This window comes from Aotus nancymaae, unplaced genomic scaffold (genome assembly GCF_030222135.1).
Source record: "Aotus nancymaae isolate 86718 unplaced genomic scaffold, 86718_ANA_hifiasm-v0.15.2.pri h1tg000058l, whole genome shotgun sequence".
In the NCBI taxonomy this organism is placed as follows: Eukaryota; Metazoa; Chordata; class Mammalia; order Primates; family Aotidae; genus Aotus; species Aotus nancymaae.
In genome coordinates, this window is record NW_026988472.1 from 4,694,498 (window position 1) to 4,720,964 (window position 26,467).

General features: G+C 41.2%; 1 protein-coding gene across 2 annotated transcripts in view; it reads right to left on the reverse strand.

Moving 5' to 3' along the window:
* The window catches only part of LOC135269933 (putative G antigen family E member 3), a 53,694-nt gene extending 28,672 nt beyond the window's left edge, over nucleotides 1-25,022 (reverse strand). The window contains exons 1-6 of one of the 2 annotated variants that reach the window (XM_064364584.1): nucleotides 24,939-25,022; nucleotides 24,529-24,637; nucleotides 23,653-23,778; nucleotides 12,507-12,598; nucleotides 12,097-12,205; nucleotides 10,913-11,038 (exon numbers count right to left, since the gene is read on the reverse strand). In XM_064364584.1, coding sequence (XP_064220654.1) covers nucleotides 10,913-11,038; nucleotides 12,097-12,205; nucleotides 12,507-12,598; nucleotides 23,653-23,778; nucleotides 24,529-24,637; nucleotides 24,939-25,022 — 646 coding nt within the window. Of the gene's footprint in view, nucleotides 1-10,912; nucleotides 11,039-12,096; nucleotides 12,206-12,506; nucleotides 12,599-22,334; nucleotides 22,398-23,652; nucleotides 23,779-24,528; nucleotides 24,638-24,938 lie in introns of those variants that run through there. The other variant, XM_064364587.1, reaches the window with a different exon arrangement.
* Between the last annotated feature and the right edge of the window lie 1,445 nt (nucleotides 25,023-26,467).

Consider the following 26,467-nt stretch of genomic DNA (forward strand, 5'->3'; position numbering starts at 1 on the left):
TATGATACTTTCCAATCAAACTAAGTACAGATTTCTTTATATCATAGTCTAACGGGTATAGAGATCACCTTAATGCCATAGTAAAAGACAGAGGGCTTTCCTAAGTTTTGGTTTCACAATTAGACTCACCACCATGAAGACGTTTATGAAAATATGGGCTGAGAATTGAAACTGAAGTGACCACAGCTTTCGTCCCACTCTCATTTACTAGGCCCATTCCCTCCCCCGCCCTCCGCACCTACCTACTCCCAAAATCAAGTTTTGTTGGAATGCACAGTCTCGCCCATTCCCTCCCATGACGTCCATGGCAGAAGTGCAAAGTTGTAAAACAGAGTGAAGGTTATGCTCCTCACCGGACACCTCGGCCAAGCACTCCTCAGACCTTGGGGCCACAGTCACCAGCCCACAGCATTCCCAGTTACCAAGCCCCTTCCTTACCACCCATGACGTCCCTACCGAGGAGTCTGGAAACTGTCCTCCCTCAGAGAGTTCCAGGAGTTTTCTGGACTCAGACACCTCTAACAGCACTCCCAACACTCGCCCCATCTTCCTGTGATCTCTCCCCTCCGTGGCTCACCTTCCGCCCGTGTCCCAGCCCAGCCACAACAAGGCCCATGGCGGCCTCAAGACCTGGGAGGAGCCGGACAACAACGGTGAGGCCCTTTTCCCTCAAAAGCCACGGACTGTGTGGCAGGACCTGCCTGAAGCCCGCTGGCTCCTCTTCACATACACTCACAACGAAATTCCCCGAAAGACCCATCTGCGGACCTACCGGCTGAGTCTCAGTCAGTGAGAAAGAATGAAGATGGCGGCAAGAATGAAGACAAGACCCTTCCTCGCAGAGCTCTACGCGAACAGAAGGTGGGCTGCAAGGCGCATGCGCGACAACAGACATGCGCGGCAAACAGACATGCGCAGCAACAGAGACACGCGCGGCAACACACATGCGCGGCAACAGACAGACATGCGCGGAAACAGGTCTGTGCAGCATGCGCACGGAGTGGGGCATTCACCACGTGACTGAAGTTTTCCTACCTCTGTGGAGAACCTAAACCGCAAGCTCCCCTGACAGCGAAAACTAACTTACAAAGCACTTTTCTTTTTCCCCCGCCCAACCTTTCTTTCACTTCCAGTGGCTTTGGAGAATATGAGCCCCAGGTTACTCTAAGGGAAGAATGTGTTTCAGAAAAATTCATCATGATAGAAGTAAATATTAAATATTTTAATACCCAATTTATATATGCTTTCAAAAATCATTTTCTGCTGTCGTGCTTGCAATGATCTTACCCACTCCAGTACAATAAGAGATTCATGGTTTTCTGTTGCATTATTGTACATTCAAAAATCATTGATCCATCTGGACAAATTTAAGTGGTAGGGAATCAACATTATTTGTGAAATCCCTGTTTCACTCACTGTTTTGAAATGACTCATTCATCATCACCTACACCTCCACTCAATTTTGTATGAAACTCTCTTCATTTAATTTTCTTCCCTTGAGTTGCTTATTCCTGTACCACTACTGTAATATTTTAATTGCTGTAGCTTGATTATATTTGAAATGTGAAATAATGCTTGCCCTCCCTCATTGCTTTCTCTTTTTCTATCTCTTCTGACACGTTTGTCTTTCAGATGAACTTCAGAATCATTTCATCAGGTGCTAAGATATTCCTAGTGTTGAGATACTGGCTATTACTTTCAAATTACATCTTAACTTAGGGACAATAACCATCTTTCTATTTTAGAATCTCTCTAAGAAATATCCACTCCTCAATTCCTCAAGACTTTGTAACATATCCCTGGCTATGATTGTGTCATTTCCTTCATATTAGTTGTTCACATTCAAATTAAATTTATTCTCGGGCATTTTTATTGTTCTATTCAATTGCAGACAGATGTTTGCTTTCACTCTACTATGATTTTCACAGAAGTCAAACTCTGATTGCAAAAAATTTGATTCTATACCTAGAAAATCACAGACTCTCTGCCCAAAAGATCCTTGATCTGATCAACAACTTCAGGAAATCTCAGGATACAAAATGAATGTAAAAACCAGGAGCATTTCTATACGCCAACAGCCTTCTAAGCTCAGATCCAAATCAGAAACACAATCCCATTCACAACTGCCACAAAAAGAATAATATACCTAGGAATACAGCTAACTAGGGAGGAGAAAAACCCCTACTATGAGAACCATAAAACGCTGCTCAAATAAATCAGAGGTGACAAAAACAAATGGAAAAACATTTCATGTTCATGAACAGGAAAAGCAATATTGTAAAAACAGCCAAACTGACCAAAGCAATTTATAGATTCAATGATATTCCTATTAAACTACCAATGACATTCTTCACAAAATTAGAAGAAAACTATTTCCAAAGTCATAGGGGATGGTTACGGGGCGGTGGGAGGCATGGGGGGTCGGGGTGGGGGACGGATCTGGCAAGATGGCCAAATAGGAAGAGCTGCAGTCTGCAGCACCCAGCTAGACCAATGCAGAAGGTGGGCGGGGGGTTCTGCAGTTCCATCTGAGGTTACCCAGTTCATCTCAAGTATGCTCTAGAAAGCATACTTGAGGGAATAATTCAAGAAAACTTTCTTATTCTTGCTGGAGATATACATCCATATACAAGAAATCCAGAGAACACTGGCAAGATGCTATACAACATGGACATCATCAAGGCATTTAGTCACCAGACTTTCAAAAGTCAATGCTAAAAAAAAGTCCTAAAGGCAGCTAGACAAAAAAGATCACATGCAAAGGAAAGCACATCAGGTCGACAGTGGTTTACTCAGCAGAAACTTTACGGGTCAGGAGAGATTGGGCCTTGTTTTCAGCATTCTTAAAGAAAAGAAAATCCAACCAAGAATTTGATATGCCACCAAACTAAGCTTCATAAGCAAAGGAGAAAAAAAAATCATTTTCATACAAGCAAGTGCAAAGGGAATTCATTACTATTAGACAATCCTGACAACAGACCCTTAAAGTTCTGAATATAAAACTGAGGGAGTGGCCAAGATGGCAGAATAGAAACAGTTCCAGTCTACAGCTCCCAGCGAGATCAACGCAGAAGGCAGGGGACTTCTGCATTTCCAACTGGGGTGCCCAGTTCATCTCATTACGACTGGTTAGGCAGTGGGTGTACCCCATGAAGGGTAAGAAGCAGCAGGGTGGGCATTGCCTCACTCGGGAAGTGCAAGGAGCCAGAGGACCTCCCTCTCCCAGCCAAGGAAGCGGTGACGGACACTGCTACTGGACACTATACTTTTCTCATAGTTTTTACAATCCACAGATAAGGAGATTCCTTCCTGTGCCTAAACCACCAGGGCCCTGGCTTTCAAGCACAAAACTAGGCAGCTGTTTGGGGAGACACTGGGCTAGCTGCCAGAGGTTTTTCTTACCCCAGTGGCACCTGAAATCCCAGAGACATGGAACTGTTCACTCCCCTGGAAAGGAGGCTGAAGCCAGGGAGCCAGGTGGTCTTCCTCAGCAGGTACCACTCCCACAGAGCCCAGCAAGCTAAGAAACACTGGCTTGAAATTCTCACTGCCAGTACAGCAGTCTAAAGTGTGAGGATGATTGAGCTTGGTGGGGGGAGGGGCATATGCCATCCCTGAGGCATTAGTGGGTCATTTTCCCCTGACAGTGCTAAGAAGGCTGGGAGGTTTGGACTGGGCGGAAGTCACCACAGCACAGCAAAGCAGTTGTGGCCAGACTGTTTCTCTAGAGTCTTCCTCACTGGGCAGGGCATCTCTGAAGGAAACGCAGCAGCCCCAGTCAAGGGCTTACAGATGAAATTACCATATCACTGGGACAAGAGCACGTGGGGGAAGGGTCAGCTGTGGGTGCAGCTTCAGTGGATTTACTCTTTCTTGCCTGCCAGCTCTGAAGACAGCAGCTGATCCTGAAAAGGGGGATTTTCCAAGCACAATGCACCAGCTCTGCTGAGGGAAAGACTGCCTCCTCAAGTGGGTCCCTGACCCTCCTGCCTCCTGACTGGGAGAGACTGCCCAACAGGGGTCAACAGACACCTCACACAAGAGAGATCGGGCTGGCATAAGGTCAGTGCCCCTCTGAGACAAAGTTTCCAGAGGAAGAAGCAGGCAGCAATCTTTGCTCTTCTGCAGCCTCCACTGGTGATACCAAGGTGAACAAGGTCGGGAGTGGAACTCCAGCAAACTCCAGCAGACCGGCAGAAATGGGGAGTATTAGAAGAAAAACTAAAAAACAGAAAGCAAGAACATCAACATCAACAAAAAGGACACCCACACAAAACCATATCCAAAGGTCATCAGGCTCAAAGACCAAAGGTAGATAAATCCACAAAGATGAGGAAAAACCAGAGCAAAAATGTTGAAAATCCCAAAAACCAAAATGCCCCTTCTCCTCCAAATGATCCCAGCTCCTCTCCAGCAACGACACAAAACTAGACAGAGAATGAGATTGATAAATCAACAGAAGTAGGCTTAAGAAGGTGGGTAATAAAAAACACCTCTGAAGTGAGGGAGCATGATCTAACCCAATGCAAGGAAGCTAAGAACCTTGATAAAAGGTTACAGGAACGGCTAACTAGAATAGTCAGTTTAGAGAGGAATATAAAAGACCTGATGCAGGTGAAAAACACACCATGAAAACTTCGTGAAGCATATACAAGTATCAATAGCAGAATCGATCAAGTGGAAGAAAGGATAGCAAAGACTGAAGATCAACTTACTGAAATAAGGCACAAAGACAAGGTTAGAGAAAAGAGAATGAAAAGAAACGAACAAAGCTTGCAAGAAATATGGGACTATGTGAAAAGACCAAACCTACGACCGACTGTTGTATCTGAAAGTGACGGGGAGAATGGAAGCAAGTTGGAAAACACACCAGGATATTACCCAGAAGAACTTCCCCAAGCTAGCAAGACAGGCCAACATTCAAATTCAAGAAATATACAGAACACTACTAAAATACTCCTCAAGAAGAGCAACCCTGACACACATAATCCTCAGATTCTCCAAGGTTAAAATGGAGGGAAAACTGTTAAGGGCAGCCGGAGACAACGATCAGGGTACCTACAAAGGGAAGCCCATCAGAGTAACAGTGGATCACTCTGCAGAAACCCAACAAACCAGAAAAGAGTAGGGGCCAATATTCAACATTCTTAAAGAAAAGAATTTTCAAACCAGAATTTCATATCCAGCCAAACTAAGCTCCATAAGCAAAGGAGAAATAAAATCCTTTCCAGACAAGCTAAGGGATAAGGGATTCTGTCACCACCAGGCCGGCCTTACAAGAGCTCCTGAAGGAAGCACTAAATATGGAAAGGAAAAAGTGGTACCAGCCAGTGCAAAAACACACCAAAATGTAAGGACCAATGACACAATGATGAAACTGCATCAACTAATGTGCAAAATAACCAGCTAGCATCATAATTACAGGATCAAATTCACACATAACAATATTAACCTTAAAAGTAAATGGGCTAAATGCTCTAATCAAAAGACACTGAATGGCAAATTGGATAAAGAGTCAAGACCCATCGGTGTGCTGTACTCAGGAGACTCATCTCATGTGCAAAGACATACACAGCCTCGAAATAAAGGGATGGAGGAATATTTACCAAGCGATGGAAAGCAAAAGATATCAGGGGTTGCAATCCTAGTTTCTGATAAAACAGACGTCAAACCAACAAAGATCAGAAAAGACAAAGACAGGCAGTACGGAATGGTAAAGGGATCAATGCAACAAGAAGAGCTAATTATCCTAAATATACATGCACCCACTACAGGGGCATCCAGATTCATGAAACAAGCTCACACAGACCTACAAAGAGACTTAGACTCCCGCACGATAATAGCGGGTGACTTTAACACCCCACTGTCAATATTAGACTAATCAACAAGACAGAGAATTAACAAGCACATTCAGGACTTGAACTCAGCTCTGGACCAAGAGGACCTAATAGACATCTACTGAACTCTCCACCCAAATCCACAGAATATTATACATTCTTGTCAGCACCACATAGCACTTGCTCTAAAATTGACCACATAATTGGAAGTAAAACACTCCTCAGCAAATGCAAGAGAATGGAAATCATAACAAACAGTCTCTTAGACCACAGTTCAAACAAATTAAAACTCAAGGTTGAGAAACTCACGCAAAACTGTACAATGACATGGAAACTGAACAGCTTGTTACTGAAAACTACATAAATAACAAAATTAAGGCAGAAATAACAAAGTTCTTTGAAATTAATGAGAACATAGAGAAAACGTACCAGTATCTCTGGGACACAGCTAAAGCAGCGTTCAGAGAGAAATCTGTAGCGCTAAATGCCATAAACAATTGTGGGAAACAGTGTGGTGATTCCCCAAAGACCTAAAAACAGAACTAACATTCAATCCAGCAATCCCATTACAGGGTACATAGCCAAAGGAACATAAATTGTTCTATCATTAAGATACATGCATGCGTGTGTTCACTGCAGCACTATTAACACCACCAAAGACATGGAATCAACCTAAAAGCCCAACAATGGTAGACTGGCTAAAGAAAATGTAGCACATACATACCATGGAATAGTATGCAGCCATAAAAACAAATGACATTACATCCACTTACAGAACATGGATGGAGCTGGAGGTCATTATACTTAGCAAAGTAATGTAGAAACAGAAAACTAAACACTGCGTGCTCTCACTTATAAGTGGGAGCTAAATATGAGACAAAAATGGACACACAAAGGAGAACAACAGACACTGGCACCTACCAAAGAGTGGAGGATGGGACAAGGGAGAGGATCAGGAAAAATATTTCTTGAGTACCAGGCTTAATACCTGGAAAGCACAATAATCTGTACAACAAACCTCCCTGACACACGTTTACCTGTATAACAAACCTGCAACACATGTATGCTGAAATTAAAAGATAAAGAAAGAATTAAAAATAGATTTAAACACAAAAACTTTGAGATGAGACAAAAAGGTCACTATATAATAATAAAGGGGTCAATTCATCAAAAGTCTGTAACAATTTTCAAAATATATGCACCCAACACTGGAGCACCCAGATATATAAAACAAATACTACTGGAGCTAAAGAGAGAGAGAGGCCCCAGTACAAGAGTAGATGGACATTTCAAAACTCTACATTCAGCATCGGACAGATCTTCCACACAGAAACTCAACAATGACAACAAAAAAACAGACGTAATCTGAGGTATAGACCAAATGGCTCTAATAGATATTTACAGAACATGTCATCCCACGGCTAGAGAATACACATTCTTTTCCTCAGCACATGAATCATTCTCAAGGACAGACCGTATGTGAGGTCACAAAACATTTTAAAAAACTGAAATAGTATCAAGCTTCGTGTCAGACCACAATGGAATAAAACTAGAAATTAATAACAAAAGGAATTTTAGAAACCATACAAATACACGAAAGCTCAACAATCTGCTCCTGAATGATTAATGGGTCAATGAAGAAGCTAGGAAGGAAAGTGAAAAATTTCTTGAAACAAATGATAATGGAGACACAACATACCAAAAACTTTGGGATACAGCAAAAGCAGTACTAAGAAAGGGGTTTAGAGCTCTAAGAGTCTACATCAAAAAAGGTAAAAACTTCAAATAAACAATCTAATGATGCATCGTAAACAGCTGCAAAGAAAGAGCAAACCAAACCAAAAATCAGTAGAAGAATAAAGATCAGAACAGAAATAAAAGAAATTAAAATGAAAAAACCCTACAAAGGAGCAATGAAAGTTGTTTTAAAATAAGTTAACCAAAACTGACAAACCATTAGCCAGACTAAGGAAAAAAGAGAGAAAAAACCAAATAAATAAAATCAAAATGGAAAAGGGATTTGAGAGGCTGAGGGAGGCGGATTACTTGAGGCCAGGAGCTTGAGACCAGCCTGGCCAACATAATGAAACCCTATGTCTACTAAAAACACAAAAATTAGCTGGGCGTGGTAACAGGTGCCTGTAATCTCAGCTACTAGGGTGGCTGAGACAAGAGAACTGCTCGAACCCAGGAGATGGAGGTTCTAGTGAGCTGAGATTGCGCCACTACTCTCCATCCTGGGTGACAGAGCGAGACTCTGCCACAAAAAAAAAAAGAAAGAAAGAAAGAAGAAGGAAGGAAAGAAAGAAAGGGAGAAAGAAAGGGAGAAAGAAAGAAAAAAAGAAACGAAAAAGGAGGTATAAAACTGATGCTGCAGAAATTCAAAGGCTCATTACCGGCTCCCGTGAGCAACTACGTGCCTATAAATTGGAAAATCTATACCAAATGGACTAATTCCTAGATGCATACAACCTCTCAAGATTGAACCAGGAAGAAATCCATACCCTAAACAGACCAATAACAAGAAACGAGATCAAGCCAAAATAAAAGTTCTTCCAGTAAAGAGAAACCCAGGACCTTATGGCTTCACTACTGAATTCAACCAAACATTTAAAGAACTAATGCTAATCCTACTCAAACTATTCTGAAAATTAGAGGAGGACAAAATATTTTCAAACTTATTCTATGTGGCCAGTATTACCCTGATACCGAACCAAAGACTCACCAAAAAAAGAAAACCACGGGCCAGAATCGCTGATGAATAGTGATGCAGAAATCCTCAACAGAATACCAGCAAATCAAATTCAACAATACATTAGAAAGAATACTCATCATGACCAGGTGAGATTTATCCCTGGGATACAAGGATGTTTCAACATACGCAAATTAATTTATGCGATAAATCATATCAACAGAATGAAGGATAAAAACCATATAATCCTTTCAATTGATGCTGAAAAAGCATTTAATAAAACTCAACATGTCATCAAGATACAAACCCTCAAGACACTTGGGACAGAAAGAACATACTTCAATGTAAGAAAAGCCATATACGACAGACTCAGAGCTAGTATTGAAGTGGCCCCGTGGTCTGGGTTAACAACAAGAGTTCTTAGTTTCACAGCCAAGGAAATCAAGGACAGGGGCCCACCAAGAGTGAGGCTTAGAGCAGAAATTTAATAGGAGAAAGAAAGAAAAGAGCTCTCTGCTACAGAGAGGGGTCCTGAAAAAAGGGATGCCATCCTGCAGTAAAATGCAGGGATTTTTACACAAGAGCTAGTGGGGAGCCAGTATCCGATCTACACAGGGTACAAACAACCAGCTGGGAACAGGTGTACCATCTGCATAGGGTGTGAATCTCTGGCAGCCCCCACCCTAATCTTTTATTATGCAGGCGGGTCCTCAGCCTGAGCTACTCCATGTTCCTCATTTCTTTCTTACTGTGCATGCGCTAAAAAGGGGAGATGGAACACCCACGGTGGACATGCCTGGCCCCAGGTAGCCTTTTCTATCTATGCAGCCGCTGGCATCCCCCTAGGAAAGCTTCCAGCATACTATCTACCTATAATAGAAAATCAATGTGCCAACGTTTTACCTCTATATACCACCTCAAACACAGGATTTAAACTTTCAAAATAGACACAATTCTCAAGAGTATTAAAAACCTAAAAATAAGTTTAACAAAAATATGCAAACACTCTTTGCAGAAGACTGTAAAACTTTATTAAGAGAATGTCAGCAGTAAAATTTCCAGCGTAAGAACAACATTCTTGGTTTCAGTCTTCATTTGTTTTGATTTCAACCTGTGGTTGCCCTTCACCTATAATATAAATATAAAATCAGGGCATGTTACTCGGCAGATTTTCATTTAGATGACACTAGAGGTATACAACTATAATGTTGATTAGTTAAAATCAGAACCTTAAGGGTGACTCTTTAGCTTACATCCAGTTAGCCTTTGAATAAACTCTAAAGGTAGACTTCCAGGCATATTAACAAATTTTTAATTCATGCCACTTTTTCTAGTACAGTAAGGAAACAGAGAGACTGTTCCAGTTCAGAATGAATTAAATCAAGTGAATCTATTTTATAACTGAAAAGCAAAAAAATACATATACTTTCAGTAAAATTTCAACCAAACAAAAACCTAAGAAAAAAAGGTATTTTAAAGTGTCATTTAAATATGTTGATATGAAGTAACACTCTGCATATAGAATATGCTTAGAACTGCCTAAGTGAAGTAAACAGAGAAGTCAGCATTACATTTGTTTTGCGTCTCTTGTGAAAAAGTGTAAAGATGGTACTTTGGACTACTTTAGCCACTATATAGCTGCTTTAGGTGGAGTGAACATTTGTCACTCTCTTCACCAGTACTCCCTGCCTCTTGACATGATTAAAAGTATTTCAGTTTATATAGTAAACTGAATATCCATGCTAGCTTTAAGCCATTACCATCACAGTTAAGAACATAATATAAACTGATGGCTTACTGTAAACATGTTATATATTCGTTAAAAACAGGCCATGGTCAAAATAAATAATCCGAAAATCAAAATCAAAACGAAGAATCTGAAAATTATTGGCTGTTGGTTAAACGACTTACATTCAAAAGTCAGAAACATTTTCATATCTTTCTTTTAAAAATGACACGTATCTTATATATTTATCATGTACAACTTGATGCATTAAAATATATATACATTGTGAGATGGCTCGGTCAAGCTAAATAATATGTGCATTACTTCAAATAGCTGTGAAGACACTCGAAATCTACTCTCCTACCATGTTTCCTATCTTTCATATCATAATTAGCTTTGACCCAATTTTTCTCTAGCTCTTGAACTCCTGGCCTCAAGTGATCCTTCTGCCTCGGCCTCCCAAAGCGCCGGGATTAAAAACATGAGCCACCACACCTGGCCCTCTATCTCCAATAGTGTGTAAGGCAGGCATTTGGGGTCTTAAATATCTCTGAAGAATCTTTATATGTGAAGTTATGATATTAAAATATTAGTAATCTTATCTCTGTGTCACATTAAATAGAAACCCTATAATTTGCATCTTATTGAATAACATACCTGCTTCCAGCACTGTAGTGAGATCAAAAGTGGGTAGAATCCCCATCCTGATATCTGGACCATCTCCAGACTCATCCTCTATCTTAAGCAGAGCTAGCTCCTGTGGAATAGCTTCCACATCAGGCTCTTAAAGATAAAAAGGTCACCAATTTACAAATTAAAACATAAACTATGAGCGAGGAAATGCTACTATTTATTCCCTCATCATTGTGAAATAAAAACCTGTAACCTAATTATTTCAGGAGTCTGTTGCCAGAAAAACAGGAGAGCAGAGATTTTCAAAGATTGCCCTTTCCTTTCCCAAAGTTGACCCTAGACAACTTGCTTGTCCATTTTGTACTCATTTGTTATACTCAGCACATTAAATCAGTGATTTCTTTGAGTCAGTCTTACTAGACTACGAGTTTTATGCAGAAATTTAGCACTGACATCTCCAGCACTTAGTACATTATGTGGCATGAGGAAGCATTAATAAATGTGTGAAAAAAGTGTCTTAAAAAAATACATGAGCTGTCAGCAAATGACAGACTAGGGAGCTGCAAGCTGCCAATCGTCCACAGAAACATTTAAAAAAAAAAAAAAAAAACAACACAGAAACTGACTGAACAAACCACACAGGAGCTCTGGAAAACACTCAAAGGTTTCTGGCAACTATGCAAATACCCAATCAATAAAAAGCCTCCGTCAAAACGGTAGAAAAGTTTTGTGGCTTTTTTTTTTTTTTTTTTTTTGAGACGGAGTCTCGCTCTTGTTACCCAGGCTGGAGTGCAATGGCGCGATCTCGGCTCACCGCAACCTCCGCCTCCTGGGTTCAGGCAATTCTCCTGCCTCAGCCTCCTGAGTAGCTGGGACTACAGGCACGCGCCACCGTGCCCAGCTAATTTTTTTGTATTAATAGAGACGGGGTTTCACCATGTTGACCAGGATGGTCTCGATCTCTCGACCTCGTGATCCACCCGCCTTGGCCTCCCAAAGTGCTGGGATTACAGGCTTGAGCCACCACGCCCGGCCAAGTTTTGTGGCTTTTTATGCGTCCTTGTCCCACTCCTCCCCACAGCAGCAGTAGGAAATGTTTAAGATTCCTTCCTAAAGTTTTCTTTCCTCCTGTTACGGATATGTCATAAAATATAATGCATAAATACACCTCCACTGCCCATAATCATTATTCTTCACTCTCCCTTCACCTTGAACAGCAGGGGCTCCTTCATTTTCGATCTCCCCACTAGGTGCAATACCCTGAGTTTCAGTTGGTGGTTCCTCTCCTTGACGTTTTTCCTCAGTGGGCTGCTGGACCTAAGGGTATAAGTGTACGTGCAAATAAAAAGTCAATAATATGAATACACACAATGCATAGGCGCACCTAATCATAAGTCTAATGACATTTTCCAACAGTTATATATAGAGTAAAATATCCATACCCACATCAATACAGACAACACCAGAATATCATAGTTCTCAACCGAAGTTTCCTTCATGAGATGCCATTATCATTTTTTATGAGCATGGAAGACGTTTATCAGTTCATGTACACTAGCTCAAAAATATTTTTAAACCTAAATCGTTAATAGAAAACATCAAATGTTGAAGGACTCACAATCACAGCTTCAACTGGCTGGGAAGACTCTTCATCATTTTCTCTTTCTGAGGATTGGGATCTTGTTCTTACATGCTCACTCATGTTTCCCACTGAAAATAGAATATCGTTATATGGAAAATGTGTGTAAGAACCTAGCTCTATATATATGAACATTCCATGGCAAAACAGTAATTTGTACTTTTAAATTTTTGATTTAATATTTTCTAAATGAGTCACAGGGCAATAAGTATGATACTTTCCAATCAAACTAAGTACAGATTTCTTTATATCATAGTCTAACGGGTATAGAGATCACCTTAATGCCATAGTAAAAGACAGAGGGCTTTCCTAAGTTTTGGTTTCACAATTAGACTCACCACCATGAAGACGTTTATGAAAATATGGGCTGGGAATTGAAACTGAAGTGACCACAGCTTTCGTCCCACTCTCATTTACTAGGCCCATTCCCTCCCCCGCCCTCCGCACCTACCTACTCCCAAAATCAAGTTTTGTTGGAATGCACAGTCTCGCCCATTCCCTCCCATGACGTCCATGGCAGAAGTGCAAAGTTGTAAAACAGAGTGAAGGTTATGCTCCTCACCGGACACCTCGGCCAAGCACTCCTCAGACCTTGGGGCCACAGTCACCAGCCCACAGCATTCCCAGTTACCAAGCCCCTTCCTTACCACCCATGACGTCCCTACCGAGGAGTCTGGAAACTGTCCTCCCTCAGAGAGTTCCAGGAGTTTTCTGGACTCAGACACCTCTAACAGCACTCCCAACACTCGCCCCATCTTCCTGTGATCTCTCCCCTCCGTGGCTCACCTTCCGCCCGTGTCCCAGCCCAGCCACAACAAGGCCCATGGCGGCCTCAAGACCTGGGAGGAGCCGGACAACAACGGTGAGGCCCTTTTCCCTCAAAAGCCACGGACTGTGTGGCAGGACCTGCCTGAAGCCCGCTGGCTCCTCTTCACATACACTCACAACGAAATTCCCCGAAAGACCCATCTGCGGACCTACCGGCTGAGTCTCAGTCAGTGAGAAAGAATGAAGATGGCGGCAAGAATGAAGACAAGACCCTTCCTCGCAGAGCTCTACGCGAACAGAAGGTGGGCTGCAAGGCGCATGCGCAACAACAGACATGCGCGGCAAACAGACATGCGCAGCAACAGAGACACGCGCGGCAACACACATGCGCGGCAACAGACAGACATGCGCGGAAACAGGTCTGTGCAGCATGCGCACGGAGTGGGGCATTCACCACGTGACTGAAGTTTTCCTACCTCTGTGGAGAACCTAAACCGCAAGCTCCCCTGACAGCGAAAACTAACTTACAAAGCACTTTTCTTTTTCCCCCGCCCAACCTTTCTTTCACTTCCAGTGGCTTTGGAGAATATGAGCCCCAGGTTACTCTAAGGGAAGAATGTGTTTCAGAAAAATTCATCATGATAGAAGTAAATATTAAATATTTTAATACCCAATTTATATATGCTTTCAAAAATCATTTTCTGCTGTCGTGCTTGCAATGATCTTACCCACTCCAGTACAATAAGAGATTCATGGTTTTCTGTTGCATTATTGTACATTCAAAAATCATTGATCCATCTGGACAAATTTAAGTGGTAGGGAATCAACATTATTTGTGAAATCCCTGTTTCACTCACTGTTTTGAAATGACTCATTCATCATCACCTACACCTCCACTCAATTTTGTATGAAACTCTCTTCATTTAATTTTCTTCCCTTGAGTTGCTTATTCCTGTACCACTACTGTAATATTTTAATTGCTGTAGCTTGATTATATTTGAAATGTGAAATAATGCTTGCCCTCCCTCATTGCTTTCTCTTTTTCTATCTCTTCTGACACGTTTGTCTTTCAGATGAACTTCAGAATCATTTCATCAGGTGCTAAGATATTCCTAGTGTTGAGATACTGGCTATTACTTTCAAATTACATCTTAACTTAGGGACAATAACCATCTTTCTATTTTAGAATCTCTCTAAGAAATATCCACTCCTCAATTCCTCAAGACTTTGTAACATATCCCTGGCTATGATTGTGTCATTTCCTTCATATTAGTTGTTCACATTCAAATTAAATTTATTCTCGGGCATTTTTATTGTTCTATTCAATTGCAGACAGATGTTTGCTTTCACTCTACTATGATTTTCACAGAAGTCAAACTCTGATTGCAAAAAATTTGATTCTATACCTAGAAAATCACAGACTCTCTGCCCAAAAGATCCTTGATCTGATCAACAACTTCAGGAAATCTCAGGATACAAAATGAATGTAAAAACCAGGAGCATTTCTATACGCCAACAGCCTTCTAAGCTCAGATCCAAATCAGAAACACAATCCCATTCACAACTGCCACAAAAAGAATAATATACCTAGGAATACAGCTAACTAGGGAGGAGAAAAACCCCTACTATGAGAACCATAAAACGCTGCTCAAATAAATCAGAGGTGACAAAAACAAATGGAAAAACATTTCATGTTCATGAACAGGAAAAGCAATATTGTAAAAACAGCCAAACTGACCAAAGCAATTTATAGATTCAATGATATTCCTATTAAACTACCAATGACATTCTTCACAAAATTAGAAGAAAACTATTTCCAAAGTCATAGGGGATGGTTACGGGGCGGTGGGAGGCATGGGGGGTCGGGGTGGGGGACGGATCTGGCAAGATGGCCAAATAGGAAGAGCTGCAGTCTGCAGCACCCAGCTAGACCAATGCAGAAGGTGGGCGGGGGGTTCTGCAGTTCCATCTGAGGTTACCCAGTTCATCTCAAGTATGCTCTAGAAAGCATACTTGAGGGAATAATTCAAGAAAACTTTCTTATTCTTGCTGGAGATATACATCCATATACAAGAAATCCAGAGAACACTGGCAAGATGCTATACAACATGGACATCATCAAGGCATTTAGTCACCAGACTTTCAAAAGTCAATGCTAAAAAAAAGTCCTAAAGGCAGCTAGACAAAAAAGATCACATGCAAAGGAAAGCACATCAGGTCGACAGTGGTTTACTCAGCAGAAACTTTACGGGTCAGGAGAGATTGGGCCTTGTTTTCAGCATTCTTAAAGAAAAGAAAATCCAACCAAGAATTTGATATGCCACCAAACTAAGCTTCATAAGCAAAGGAGAAAAAAAAAATCATTTTCATACAAGCAAGTGCAAAGGGAATTCATTACTATTAGACAATCCTGACAACAGACCCTTAAAGTTCTGAATATAAAACTGAGGGAGTGGCCAAGATGGCAGAATAGAAACAGTTCCAGTCTACAGCTCCCAGCGAGATCAACGCAGAAGGCAGGGGACTTCTGCATTTCCAACTGGGGTGCCCAGTTCATCTCATTACGACTGGTTAGGCAGTGGGTGTACCCCATGAAGGGTAAGAAGCAGCAGGGTGGGCATTGCCTCACTCGGGAAGTGCAAGGAGCCAGAGGACCTCCCTCTCCCAGCCAAGGAAGCGGTGAGGGACACTGCTACTGGTCACTATACTTTTCTCATAGTTTTTGCAATCCACAGATAAGGAGATTCCTTCCTGTGCCTAAACCACCAGGGCCCTGGCTTTCAAGCACAAAACTAGGCAGCTGTTTGGGGAGACACTGGGCTAGCTGCCAGAGGTTTTTCTTACCCCAGTGGCACCTGAAATCCCAGAGACATGGAACTGTTCACTCCCCTGGAAAGGAGGCTGAAGCCAGGGAGCCAGGTGGTCTTCCTCAGCAGGTACCACTCCCACAGAGCCCAGCAAGCTAAGAAACACTGGCTTGAAATTCTCACTGCCAGTACAGCAGTCTAAAGTGTGAGGATGATTGAGCTTGGTGGGGGGAGGGGCATATGCCATCCCTGAGGCATTAGTGGGTCATTTTCCCCTGACAGTGCTAAGAAGGCTGGGAGGTTTGGACTGGGCGGAAGTCACCACAGCACAGCAAAGCAGTTGTGGCCAGACTGTTTCTCTAGAGTCTTCCTCACTGGGCAGGGCATCTCTGAAGGAAACGCAGCAGCCCCAGTCAAGGGCTTACAGATGAAATTACCATATCACTGGGACAAGAGCACGTGGGGGAAGGGTCAGCTGTGGGTGCAGCTTCAGTGGATTTACTCTTTCTTGCCTGCCAGCTCTGAAGACAGCAGCTGATCCTGAAAAGGGGGATTTTCCAAGCACAATGCACCAGCTCTGCTGAGGGAAAGACTGCCTCCTCAAGTGGGTCCCTGACCCTCCTGCCTCCTGACTGGGAGAGACTGCCCAACAGGGGTCAACAGACACCTCACACAAGAGAGATCGGGCTGGCATAAGGTCAGTGCCCCTCTGAGACAAAGTTTCCAGAGGAAGAAGCAGGCAGCAATCTTTGCTCTTCTGCAGCCTCCACTGGTGATACCAAGGTGAACAAGGTCGGGAGTGGAACTCCAGCAAACTCCAGCAGACCGGCAGAAATGGGGAGTATTAGAAGAAAAACTAAAAAACAGAAAGCAAGAACATCAACATCAACAAAAAGGACACCCACACAAAACCATATCCAAAGGTCATCAGGCTCAAAGATCAAAGGTAGATAAATCCACAAAGATGAGGAAAAACCAGAGCAAAAATGTTGAAAATCCCAAAAACCAAAATGCCCCTTCTCCTCCAAATGATCCCAGCTCCTCTCCAGCAACGACACAAAACTAGACAGAGAATGAGATTGATAAATCAACAGAAGTAGGCTTAAGAAGGTGGGTAATAAAAAACACCTCTGAAGTGAGGGAGCATGATCTAACCCAATGCAAGGAAGCTAAGAACCTTGATAAAAGGTTACAGGAACGGCTAACTAGAATAGTCAGTTTAGAGAGGAATATAAAAGACCTGATGCAGGTGAAAAACACACCATGAAAACTTCGTGAAGCATATACAAGTATCAATAGCAGAATCGATCAAGTGGAAGAAAGGATAGCAAAGACTGAAGATCAACTTACTGAAATAAGGCACAAAGACAAGGTTAGAGAAAAGAGAATGAAAAGAAACGAACAAAGCTTGCAAGAAATATGGGACTATGTGAAAAGACCAAACCTACGACCGACTGTTGTATCTGAAAGTGACGGGGAGAATGGAAGCAAGTTGGAAAACACACCAGGATATTACCCAGAAGAACTTCCCCAAGCTAGCAAGACAGGCCAACATTCAAATTCAAGAAATATACAGAACACTACTAAAATACTCCTCAAGAAGAGCAACCCTGACACACATAATCCTCAGATTCTCCAAGGTTAAAATGGAGGGAAAACTGTTAAGGGCAGCCGGAGACAACGATCAGGGTACCTACAAAGGGAAGCCCATCAGAGTAACAGTGGATCACTCTGCAGAAACCCAACAAACCAGAAAAGAGTAGGGGCCAATATTCAACATTCTTAAAGAAAAGAATTTTCAAACCAGAATTTCATATCCAGCCAAACTAAGCTCCATAAGCAAAGGAGAAATAAAATCCTTTCCAGACAAGCTAAGGGATAAGGGATTCTGTCACCACCAGGCCGGCCTTACAAGAGCTCCTGAAGGAAGCACTAAATATGGAAAGGAAAAAGTGGTACCAGCCAGTGCAAAAACACACCAAAATGTAAGGACCAATGACACAATGATGAAACTGCATCAACTAATGTGCAAAATAACCAGCTAGCATCATAATTACAGGATCAAATTCACACATAACAATATTAACCTTAAAAGTAAATGGGCTAAATGCTCTAATCAAAAGACACTGAATGGCAAATTGGATAAAGAGTCAAGACCCATCGGTGTGCTGTACTCAGGAGACTCATCTCATGTGCAAAGACATACACAGCCTCGAAATAAAGGGATGGAGGAATATTTACCAAGCGATGGAAAGCAAAAGATATCAGGGGTTGCAATCCTAGTTTCTGATAAAACAGACGTCAAACCAACAAAGATCAGAAAAGACAAAGACAGGCAGTACGGAATGGTAAAGGGATCAATGCAACAAGAAGAGCTAATTATCCTAAATATACATGCACCCACTACAGGGGCATCCAGATTCATGAAACAAGCTCACACAGACCTACAAAGAGACTTAGACTCCCGCACGATAATAGCGGGTGACTTTAACACCCCACTGTCAATATTAGACTAATCAACAAGACAGAGAATTAACAAGCACATTCAGGACTTGAACTCAGCTCTGGACCAAGAGGACCTAATAGACATCTACTGAACTCTCCACCCAAATCCACAGAATATTATACATTCTTGTCAGCACCACATAGCACTTGCTCTAAAATTGACCACATAATTGGAAGTAAAACACTCCTCAGCAAATGCAAGAGAATGGAAATCATAACAAACAGTCTCTTAGACCACAGTTCAAACAAATTAAAACTCAAGGTTGAGAAACTCACGCAAAACTGTACAATGACATGGAAACTGAACAGCTTGTTACTGAAAACTACATAAATAACAAAATTAAGGCAGAAATAACAAAGTTCTTTGAAATTAATGAGAACATAGAGAAAACGTACCAGTATCTCTGGGACACAGCTAAAGCAGCGTTCAGAGAGAAATCTGTAGCGCTAAATGCCATAAACAATTGTGGGAAACAGTGTGGTGATTCCCCAAAGACCTAAAAACAGAACTAACATTCAATCCAGCAATCCCATTACAGGGTACATAGCCAAAGGAACATAAATTGTTCTATCATTAAGATACATGCATGCGTGTGTTCACTGCAGCACTATTAACACCACCAAAGACATGGAATCAACCTAAAAGCCCAACAATGGTAGACTGGCTAAAGAAAATGTAGCACATACATACCATGGAATAGTATGCAGCCATAAAAACAAATGACATTACATCCACTTACAGAACATGGATGGAGCTGGAGGTCATTATACTTAGCAAAGTAATGTAGAAACAGAAAACTAAACACTGCGTGCTCTCACTTATAAGTGGGAGCTAAATATGAGACAAAAATGGACACACAAAGGAGAACAACAGACACTGGCACCTACCAAAGAGTGGAGGATGGGACAAGGGAGAGGATCAGGAAAAATATTTCTTGAGTACCAGGCTTAATACCTGGAAAGCACAATAATCTGTACAACAAACCTCCCTGACACACGTTTACCTGTATAACAAACCTGCAACACATGTATGCTGAAATTAAAAGATAAAGAAAGAATTAAAAATAGATTTAAACACAAAAACTTTGAGATGAGACAAAAAGGTCACTATATAATAATAAAGGGGTCAATTCATCAAAAGTCTGTAACAATTTTCAAAATATATGCACCCAACACTGGAGCACCCAGATATATAAAACAAATACTACTGGAGCTAAAGAGAGAGATAGGCCCCAGTACAAGAGTAGATGGACATTTCAAAACTCTACATTCAGCATCGGACAGATCTTCCACACAGAAACTCAACAATGACAACAAAAAAACAGACGTAATCTGAGGTATAGACCAAATGGCTCTAATAGATATTTACAGAACATGTCATCCCACGGCTAGAGAATACACATTCTTTTCCTCAGCACATGAATCATTCTCAAGGACAGACCGTATGTGAGGTCACAAAACATTTTAAAAAACTGAAATAGTATCAAGCTTCGTGTCAGACCACAATGGAATAAAACTAAAAATTAATAACAAAAGGAATTTTAGAAACCATACAAATACACGAAAGCTCAACAATCTGCTCCTGAATGATTAATGGGTCAATGAAGAAGCTAGGAAGGAAAGTGAAAAATTTCTTGAAACAAATGATAATGGAGACACAACATACCAAAAACTTTGGGATACAGCAAAAGCAGTACTAAGAAAGGGGTTTAGAGTTCTAAGAGTCTACATCAAAAAAGGTAAAAACTTCAAATAAACAATCTAATGATGCATCGTAAACAGCTGCAAAGAGCGAGCAAACCAAACCAAAAATCAGTAGAAGAATAAAGATCAGAACAGAAATAAAAGAAATTAAAATGAAAAAACCCTACAAAGGAGCAATGAAAGTTGTTTTAAAATAAGTTAACCAAAACTGACAAACCATTAGCCAGACTAAGGAAAAAAGAGAGAAAAAACCAAATAAATAAAATCAAGATGGAAAAGGGATTTGAGAGACTGAGGGAGGCGGATTACTTGAGGCCAGGAGCTTGAGACCAGCCTGGCCAACATAATGAAACCCTATGTCTACTAAAAACACAAAAATTAGCTGGGCGTGGTAACAGGTGCCTGTAATCTCAGCTACTAGGGTGGCTGAGACAAGAGAACTGCTCGAACCCAGGAGATGGAGGTTCTAGTGAGCTGAGATTGCGCCACTATTCTCCATCCTGGGTGACAGAGCGAGACTCTGCCACAAAAAAAAAAGAAAGAAAGAAAGAAGAAGGAAGGAAGGAAGGAAGGAAAGAAAGAAAGGGAGAAAGAAAGAAAGAAAAAAAGAAACGAAGAAGGAGGTATAAAACTGATGCTGCAGAAATTCAAAGGCTCATTACTGGCTCCCGTGAGCAACTACATGCCTATAAATTGGAAAATCTATACCAAATGGACTAATTCCTAGATGCACACAACCTCTCAAGATTGAACCAGGAAGAAATCCATACCCTAAACAGACCAATAACAAGAAACGAGATCAAGCCAAAATAAAAGTTCTTCCAGTAAAGAGAAACCCAGGACCTTATGGCTTCACTACTGAATTCAACCAAACATTTAAAGAACTAATGCTAATCCTACTCAAACTATTCTGAAAATTAGAGGAGGACAAAATATTTTCAAACTTATTCTATGTGGCCAGTATTACCCTGATACCGAACCAAAGACTCACCAAAAAAAGAAAACCACGGGCCAGAATCGCTGATGAATAGTGATGCAGAAATCCTCAACAGAATACCAGCAAATCAAATTCAACAATACATTAGAAAGAATACTCATCATGACCAGGTGAGATTTATCCCTGGGATACAAGGATGTTTCAACATACGCAAATTAATTTATGCGATAAATCATATCAACAGAATGAAGGATAAAAACCATATAATCCTTTCAATTGATGCTGAAAAAGCATTTAATAAAACTCAACATGTCATCAAGATACAAACCCTCAAGACACTTGGGACAGAAAGAACATACTTCAATGTAAGAAAAGCCATATACGACAGACTCAGAGCTAGTATTGAAGTGGCCCCGTGGTCTGGGTTAACAACAAGAGTTCTTAGTTTCACAGCCAAGGAAATCAAGGACAGGGGCCCACCAAGAGTGAGGCTTAGAGCAGAAATTTAATAGGAGAAAGAAAGAAAAGAGCTCTCTGCTACAGAGAGGGGTCCTGAAAAAAGGGATGCCATCCTGCAGTAAAATGCAGGGATTTTTACACAAGAGCTAGTGGGGAGCCAGTATCCGATCTACACAGGGTACAAACAACCAGCTGGGAACAGGTGTACCATCTGCATAGGGTGTGAATCTCTGGCAGCCCCCACCCTAATCTTTTATTATGCAGGCGGGTCCTCAGCCTGAGCTACTCCATGTTCCTCATTTCTTTCTTACTGTGCATGCGCTAAAAAGGGGAGATGGAACACCCACGGTGGACATGCCTGGCCCCAGGTAGCCTTTTCTATCTATGCAGCCGCTGGCATCCCCCTAGGAAAGCTTCCAGCATACTATCTACCTATAATAGAAAATCAATGTGCCAACGTTTTACCTCTATATACCACCTCAAACACAGGATTTAAACTTTCAAAATAGACACAATTCTCAAGAGTATTAAAAACCTAAAAATAAGTTTAACAAAAATATGCAAACACTCTTTGCAGAAGACTGTAAAACTTTATTAAGAGAATGTCAGCAGTAAAATTTCCAGCGTAAGAACAACATTCTTGGTTTCAGTCTTCATTTGTTTTGATTTCAACCTGTGGTTGCCCTTCACCTATAATATAAATATAAAATCAGGGCATGTTACTCGGCAGATTTTCATTTAGATGACACTAGAGGTATACAACTATAATGTTGATTAGTTAAAATCAGAACCTTAAGGGTGACTCTTTAGCTTACATCCAGTTAGCCTTTGAATAAACTCTAAAGGTAGACTTCCAGGCATATTAACAAATTTTTAATTCATGCCACTTTTTCTAGTACAGTAAGGAAACAGAGAGACTGTTCCAGTTCAGAATGAATTAAGTCAAGTGAACCTATTTTATAACTGAAAAGCAAAAAAATACATATACTTTCAGTAAAATTTCAACCAAACAAAAACCTAAGAAAAAAAGGTATTTTAAAGTGTCATTTAAATATGTTGATATGAAGTAACACTCTGCATATAGAATATGCTTAGAACTGCCTAAGTGAAGTAAACAGAGAAGTCAGCATTACATTTGTTTTGCGTCTCTTGTGAAAAAGTGTAAAGATGGTACTTTGGACTACTTTAGCCACTATATAGCTGCTTTAGGTGGAGTGAACATTTGTCACTCTCTTCACCAGTACTCCCTGCCTCTTGACATGATTAAAAGTATTTCAGTTTATATAGTAAACTGAATATCCATGCTAGCTTTAAGCCATTACCATCACAGTTAAGAACATAATATAAACTGATGGCTTACTGTAAACATGTTATATATTCGTTAAAAACAGGCCATGGTCAAAATAAATAATCCGAAAATCAAAATCAAAACGAAGAATCTGAAAATTATTGGCTGTTGGTTAAACGCCTTACATTCAAAAGTCAGAAACATTTTCATATCTTTCTTTTAAAAATGACACGTATCTTATATATTTATCATGTACAACTTGATGCATTAAAATATATATACATTGTGAGATGGCTCGGTCAAGCTAAATAATATGTGCATTACTTCAAATAGCTGTGAAGACACTCGAAATCTACTCTCCTACCATGTTTCCTATCTTTCATATCATAATTAGCTTTGACCCAATTTTTCTCTAGCTCTTGAACTCCTGGCCTCAAGTGATCCTTCTGCCTCGGCCTCCCAAAGCGCCGGGATTAAAAACATGAGCCACCACACCTGGCCCTCTATCTCCAATAGTGTGTAAGGCAGGCATTTGGGGTCTTAAATATCTTTGAAGAATCTTTATATGTGAAGTTATGATATTAAAATATTAGTAATCTTATCTCTGTGTCACATTAAATAGAAACCCTATAATTTGCATCTTATTGAATAACATACCTGCTTCCAGCACTGTAGTGAGATCAAAAGTGGGTAGAATCCCCATCCTGATATCTGGACCATCTCCAGACTCATCCTCTATCTTAAGCAGAGCTAGCTCCTGTGGAATAGCTTCCACATCAGGCTCTTAAAGATAAAAAGGTCACCAATTTACAAATTAAAACATAAACTATGAGCGAGGAAATGCTACTATTTATTCCCTCATCATTGTGAAATAAAAACCTGTAACCTAATTATTTCAGGAGTCTGTTGCCAGAAAAACAGGAGAGCAGAGATTTTCAAAGATTGCCCTTTCCTTTCCCAAAGTTGACCCTAGACAACTTGCTTGTCCATTTTGTACTCATTTGTTATACTCAGCACATTAAATCAGTGATTTCTTTGAGTCAGTCTTACTAGACTACGAGTTTTATGCAGAAATTTAGCACTGACATCTCCAGCACTTAGTACATTATGTGGCATGAGGAAGCATTAATAAATGTGTGAAAAAAGTGTCTTAAAAAAATACATGAGCTGTCAGCAAATGACAGACTAGGGAGCTGCAAGCTGCCAATCGTTCACAGAAACATTAAAAAAAAAAAAAAAAAAAAAAAAAAAACCAGAAACTGACTGAACAAACCACACAGGAGCTCTGGAAAACACGCAAAGGTTTCTGGCAACTATGCAAATACCCAATCAATAAAAAGCCTCCGTCAAAACGGTAGAAAAGTTTTGTGGCTTTTTATGCGCCCTTGTCCCACTCCTCCCCACAGCAGCAGTAGGAAATGTTTAAGATTCCTTCCTAAAGTTTTCTTTCCTCCTGTTACGGATATGTCATAAAATATAATGCATAAATACACCTCCACTGCCCATAATCATTATTCTTCACTCTCCCTTCACCTTGAACAGCAGGGGCTCCTTCATTTTCGATCTCCCCACTAGGTGCAATACCCTGAGTTTCAGTTGGTGGTTCCTCTCCTTGACGTTTTTCCTCAGTGGGCTGCTGGACCTAAGGGTATAAGTGTACGTGCAAATAAAAAGTCAATAATATGAATACACACAATGCATAGGCGCATCTAATCATAAGTCTAATGACATTTTCCAACAGTTATATATAGAGTAAAATATCCATACCCACATCAATACAGACAACACCAGAATATCATAGTTCTCAACCGAAGTTTCCTTCATGAGATGCCATTATCATTTTTTATGAGCATGGAAGACGTTTATCAGTTCATGTACACTAGCTCAAAAATATTTTTAAACCTAAATCGTTAATAGAAAACATCAAATGTTGAAGGACTCACAGTCACAGCTTCAACTGGCTGGGAAGACTCTTCATCATTTTCTCTTTCTGAGGATTGGGATCTTGTTCTTACATGCTCACTCATGTTTCCCACTGAAAATAGAATATCGTTATATGGAAAATGTGTGTAAGAACTTAGCTATATATATATGAACATTCCATGGCAAAACAGTAATTTGTACTTTTAAATTTTTGATTTAATATTTTCTAAATGAGTCACAGGGCAATAAGTATGATACTTTCCAATCAAACTAAGTACAGATTTCTTTATATCATAGTCTAACGGGTATAGAGATCACCTTAATGCCATAGTAAAAGACAGAGGGCTTTCCTAAGTTTTGGTTTCACAATTAGACTCACCACCATGAAGACGTTTATGAAAATATGGGCTGAGAATTGAAACTGAAGTGACCACAGCTTTCGTCCCACTCTCATTTACTAGGCCCATTCCCTCCCCCGCCCTCCGCACCTACCTACTCCCAAAATCAAGTTTTGTTGGAATGCACAGTCTCGCCCATTCCCTCCCATGACGTCCATGGCAGAAGTGCAAAGTTGTAAAACAGAGTGAAGGTTATGCTCCTCACCGGACACCTCGGCCAAGCACTCCTCAGACCTTGGGGCCACAGTCACCAGCCCACAGCATTCCCAGTTACCAAGCCCCTTCCTTACCACCCATGACGTCCCTACCGAGGAGTCTGGAAACTGTCCTCCCTCAGAGAGTTCCAGAAGTTTTCTGGACTCAGACACCTCTAACAGCACTCCCAACACTCGCCCCATCTTCCTGTGAGCTCTCCCCTCCGTGGCTCACCTTCCGCCCGTGTCCCAGCCCAGCCACAACAAGGCCCATGGCGGCCTCAAGACCTGGGAGGAGCCGGACAACAACGGTGAGGCCCTTTTCCCTCAAAAGCCACGGACTGTGTGGCAGGACCTGCCTGAAGCCCGCTGGCTCCTCTTCACATACACTCACAACGAAATTCCCCGAAAGACCCATCTGCGGACCTACCGGCTGAGTCTCAGTCAGTGAGAAAGAATGAAGATGGCGGCAAGAACGAAGACAAGACCCTTCCTCGCAGAGCTCTACGTGAACAGAAGGTGGGCTGCAAGGCGCATGCGCGACAACAGACATGCGCGGCAAACAGACATGCGCAGCAACAGAGACACGCGCGGCAACACACATGCGCGGCAACAGACAGACATGCGCGGAAACAGGTCTGTGCAGCATGCGCACGGAGTGGGGCATTCACCACGTGACTGAAGTTTTCCTACCTCTGTGGAGAACCTAAACCGCAAGCTCCCCTGACAGCGAAAACTAACTTACAAAGCACTTTTCTTTTTCCCCCGCCCAACCTTTCTTTCACTTCCAGTGGCTTTGGAGAATATGAGCCCCAGGTTACTCTAAGGGAAGAATGTGTTTCAGAAAAATTCATCATGATAGAAGTAAATATCAAATATTTTAATACCCAATTTATATATGCTTTCAAAAATCATTTTCTGCTGTCATGCTTGCAATGATCTTACCCACTCCAGTAC